Source organism: Vicia villosa, linkage group LG3, assembly GCF_029867415.1.
Source record: "Vicia villosa cultivar HV-30 ecotype Madison, WI linkage group LG3, Vvil1.0, whole genome shotgun sequence".
Lineage (NCBI taxonomy): Eukaryota > Viridiplantae > Streptophyta > Magnoliopsida > Fabales > Fabaceae > Vicia > Vicia villosa.
The window spans coordinates 219,269,333-219,274,317 of NC_081182.1; the positions used below are offsets into that span (position 1 = coordinate 219,269,333).

A 4,985-nucleotide genomic window follows, 5' to 3' on the forward strand; every position below is an offset into this window, starting at 1 on the left:
TATGTTGGGTGGGTGTTTCAAGAGGTAAAAGACCCAATACACAGGTCATGAGTGATACCTTAGGAACTAGGACTAGAGTGGTCGTGACGGAAAGAAGGCGTATGCCTGATTGATCTGATCACGTATCCACGGGCAGAGCTTGGTGGAATGAGGCAATATCGTATGATAGCGCCTACATTCGATCCTCTGTTGGCTTTTCGACCTACCCTGGCCTATATTTACCCGTGAGTGGGGCGGGAATCAATCATTGCTTAATAGGTACATTGATGGTGACTTTGGTTCTTGTTCGAGGGTTACAGTGGTTCTTGTTCGAGGGTTGCCGTGGTTCTTGTTCGAGGGTTATCGTGGTTCTTGTTCGAGGGTTACCGTGGTTCTTGTTCGAGGGTTACTGTGGTTCTTGTTCGAGTGGTTTCATTTCTGTTATAGTGACCAGGGTTCTGTTTCTATTGATTATGTCCCGTGATCTACGGGGTGTTCCGAAATCGTGCTGAACTTTTGAACCTGCGTCGTGTAACTTTGAGGAAATCCAAACATGTCCGGTGGGAGGCACTAAGTCCCACCACTTTGCATCATTGCATATTTACATTCCCAAAAATGATGTACAAAAAATAATAATAACAAGCATTTGCATGTCATGTCTTTCAGGGTCATTCAAGAGTTCATTCAAGCTAAGAGATGGATGCCTCCGCCAATACCGTCAAAGAGTTCATGAGACGCACCAGTTCTTACATGATTCCGGTTATTGACGTTTCTGGGCTGATAAGTTTGAGTTCTTGTCTAAAAGGGAAGGTTCTACAGGATTTCAATCATGATTATGTCAACTTGCTTTCCATCCTCCACACATCTTTCGACCCGATGGCCTTGATCACTTTGTTCCATTTTTATGACCCACAGTTGCGGAGTTTTACATTTCAGGATTATCAACTGGTTCCAACACTTGAGGAATACTCTTATAACCTCAACATCCGAATTACTGATAATGTGCCTTTCTTTCGAGTTTCTAAGGTTGTAAGGTTCGAAAACATAGCCGAAGCTCTTCATGTGGGGATAAAAGAGGTGAAATATAATTGGAAATCAACTGGTGCTACTCCTGGTTTCAACCTTTGTTTTCTAATCAATAAGGCTGAAGAGTCGGCTAAGAAAGAACATTGGGATGAATTCAGTCGGTTACTTGCTGTTATGATTTATGATATTGTGCTATTTCCATCTACGGAGAACTTTGTGAGTTTATTAGCTATTTGTGTTTTCATGAACGAGAATCCTGTGCCACCATTGCTTGCAGACACTTATGTGGCTATCCACTCTAGGCATGGAAAGGGGGGATACGTTGTTGGCTCCTGTCTCCCTTTGTTGTATCAGTGGTTTATGTTGCATATGCCAGTGAAAGGGCCATTCGTGCTCAAGAAAGGTTCTCTTCAATGGTCAGACATGCTTCTTAACCTTACTTCTTTTGACATCAGGTGGAATTATTGTGTGGGGAAGGTTTGGAACATCATTACCAGTTGCGGTCAATACTCCAATGTCCCTGTCATAGGAACTAGAGGTTGTATTAATTGCAATCCTATGCTTGCCTACCTCCAATTGGGATATGCGATGGAAGGTCCTCCGAAGGATGCAGAAATAGCTGAATCAGTGTATTTTGCCGATGGTACAGGTCTTATGGAGCTGGAGAAGATATAATCTGCTTGGACCAAATTTCATAAGAAAGATCAAACCACATTAAGCAAGAAGGTTCCTATTGCTACGGGTCCTTATAGGGGCTGGATCAAGGCAAGAGTTAAAGATTTGTTGTTGCCATTTGCGAAGTCATATCCATTGTATGAACAACCTCCTGTTGTCTTTCTAATACAGTTTCTGCTGAGCTCTATACTCAAGCCAAGGCGGACAACATCAAACTTCAAGTGAAAGATAGAGAAGTGGATTTGGAGAGTTATTTTTTAGACCAAGAAAAGGGTGAGTTGGCTCATAAGCTCAAGCAAGCACAAGGTGAAAGCTCAGGCATGACAGGTGCTCAAAGACGCTCTTATGACTTAATGGAGGAAAGCTTGTACCGGAAGCAACAAAAATGTTTGAAGTTACAAAGGACTGAAAGCAATGGTAAAAGGAAGATTCGGGATTTGGAAAAGCAATTGATGGAAGAAAAGGGCCAAGTTAGCTCGACTTGAGGGAGAGCTTGCAAGACTCCGAGCCCAACGGAGATGATTGTCTTGATTTGATTGAGCATTTCCAACTTGTTTGTTGTTTTGATCTCCTAACCACCTCCAGGATTGTTGGATGGGGTTGTGCTTTGATGAATTAAACCTCATGTGTATGCTTTTGAAGCAATTACTTTATTGCTAGACTATGTGCAACTTATCTGTATGAACTCATCTGTTTGCTTACGATTGAATGAAATGCAATCGGGATTTACCAGATATCTTGTCGTGCTATTCTTATTATCTGATGGTTTTCAGTATTGTGTTGATATGACCTATCTGAAAGTGGGATGAACTCTTGGATATCTAAAAACTGACAAACATTTCATGCATATCATACCATATTTTAAAGTGATCAAAGTTATGGTTTAGGGTTTAGAGTTCAGGATTTGAAGTTTAGGGTCTAGTTGTAAGACGTTGGCAACGTATCTAGAAGGGGGTGAATAAAAACCCAACTAAAATTCCCTAGTTTATGGTACAGTGTTCACGGCTCAAGGTTCAGGGTTCAAGGATCATGGTTCTGGGTTCAGGGTTCATGGTTCTGGGTTTAGGGTTTAGGGTGCAGGTTTCAGTATTCTGGGTTCAGGGTTTAGGATTCAAGGTTTAGGGTTCAGGGATCATGGTTCTAGGTTCATGGTTAAGGGTTTAGGGGCCAGGTTCAGGGGTACTGGATTAGGGTTTAGAGTTCAAGAATTTTATGCAATGTTTAAGCTTTCAAAATATAAAAAAATCTTAGTTTAAGAGGTTCAATTCAAAGGTTTTATGGATCATGAGGCCATTCCTTTGTTAGAAATGAAAAGTGATATACAATTTTTCTTAAAAATCTGCTTTACCATGGCCACATTGCTCCATCTTAACTTCATTATCAAGTATCAGAAATTTTTGCACTTGGTACCAATGGAAAGATGGCATCATCCTTTACAGCTTTGATGTTTGACTCTTGAAGATAATCATTTTGTATAATGGAGAAAACTGGCCACGAAAATTGGAATTTTCCTCTAAAAAACACTGAAAACTCCTAATAGTTTGAACAACTTCACAACTTAAAGATACCATTTTGTCATGATCTCCAAATCCAATGTGTGATGAATTTGAACGTGATTCTTTCACTAAGATGTTGTGTGTCATATGGTCTAGAGATGTAACCCTTGTTTGTCCTAAATGGATGTTTGAGGAGAAATTTATAACCATGAAAAGTCACCAATTTGTTAAGAAAATTTTGTATCATAGATGAAGGTTCCCATTTTACTGATGAAGGTTATAACTGCAATTTCCCGTTTTGTGGTACAGGGTTTATGGATGAAGGTTCAGGGTTCATGGTTCAGGGATCATGATTCTGGGTTCAAAGTTTAGGGTTCGGAATCTAGGGTCCATGGTTCTAGGTTCAGGGTTTTGGGTTTTGGGTTCAAGATTCAGGGTCCAGGGTTTTGGGGTTAAGGATTAGGGTTTAGAGTTACGGGTTCAAGTTTTAGGATTAAGGGTTCAGGGATCATGGTTCTAGGTTCAAAATTTAGGGTTCAGTTTCAGGGTTTAGGGTTCATGGTTCATGGATTTTGTTCGATGTTTTAGCTTTCAAAATACAAAAAATTCAAAGTATTAGAGGTTCAATTCAAAGGTTTTATGGATCATGAGGCTAATCTTTTGTTAGAGATGAAAAGTGATATACAATTTTCCTTAAAAATATGCTTTATCATGGCCACTTTGCTCAACCTTAATTTCATGCTCAAGTACCAGAAATAAATGCACTTGGTATCAATGGAAAAATGGCATCGTCCTTTACAACTTTGATGTTTGACACTTGAAGAGAATCATTTTGCATGATGGAGAAAACTGGCCACGAAAATTAGAATTTTCATCTAAAAAACACTCATGATTTTCCTAATTGTTTGGACAACTTCACAACTTCAAGGTACCATTTTGTCAAGATCTCCATATCCAATGTGTGATGAGTTTTAACATGATTATTTCACTAAGATGTTGTATGTCATATGGTCTTGTGATGTAGCCCTTGTTTGCTTAAAATGGATGCTTTAGGAGGAAGTTACAACCATGTAAAGTCACCTATTTATTAGAAAATTTTGTAACTTAGAAAATTTTCAAAGTGATCAAATTTATGGTTTAAGGGTTAGGATTTAGAGTTAAAGGTTTGAAGTTTAGGGTCTAGTTGCTAGATGTTGGCGACGTATCTAGAAGGGGGTGAATAGAAACCCAACTGAAATTCCCAGTTTATGGTACAATGTTCAGGGTTCAAGGTTTAGGGATCATGGTTCTGGGTTCAGGTTTCATGGTTCATGGTTCTGGATTTAGGGTTCAAGGTGTATGGTTCAATATTCTGGGTTCAGGGTTTAGGATTCAGGTTTTAGGGTTCAGGGTTAGGGGTTCATGGTTCAACATTCAAGGTTCAGGGATCATGGTTCTAGGTTAAGGGTTTAGGGTAAAGGGTTTAGGGGTCAGGTTCAGGGTTACTGAATTAGGGTTTAGGATTCAGGAAATTTATGCAATGTTTAAGCTTTTAAAATACCCAAAATTCTTAGTATAAGAGGTTTAATTCAAAGGTTTGATGGATCACGAGGCCATTCCTTTGTTATAAAAGAAAAGTGATATTCCATTTTTCTTAAAAATCTTCTTTACCATGGCCACTTTGCTCCATCTTAACTACATTCTCAAGTATCAGAAATTTTTGCACTTGGTACCAATGGAAAGATGGCATCATCCTTTACAGCTTTTATGTTTGACACTTGAAGAGAATCATTTTGCATGATGGAGAAAACGGACCTTGAAAATTGGATT

At 39.2% G+C, this 4,985-nt stretch overlaps 1 protein-coding gene across 1 annotated transcript; it reads left to right on the forward strand.

The window, feature by feature from the left end:
* The first annotated feature begins 675 nt into the window (after positions 1–675).
* Positions 676–2,165, forward strand: LOC131659983 (uncharacterized). The gene is made up of 2 exons (XM_058929089.1): positions 676–1,654; positions 1,852–2,165. The coding sequence occupies exons 1-2, from the start codon at positions 676–678 to the stop codon at positions 2,163–2,165; spliced, it is 1,293 nt and encodes a 430-aa protein (XP_058785072.1).
* Positions 2,166–4,985: the final 2,820 nt, after the last annotated feature.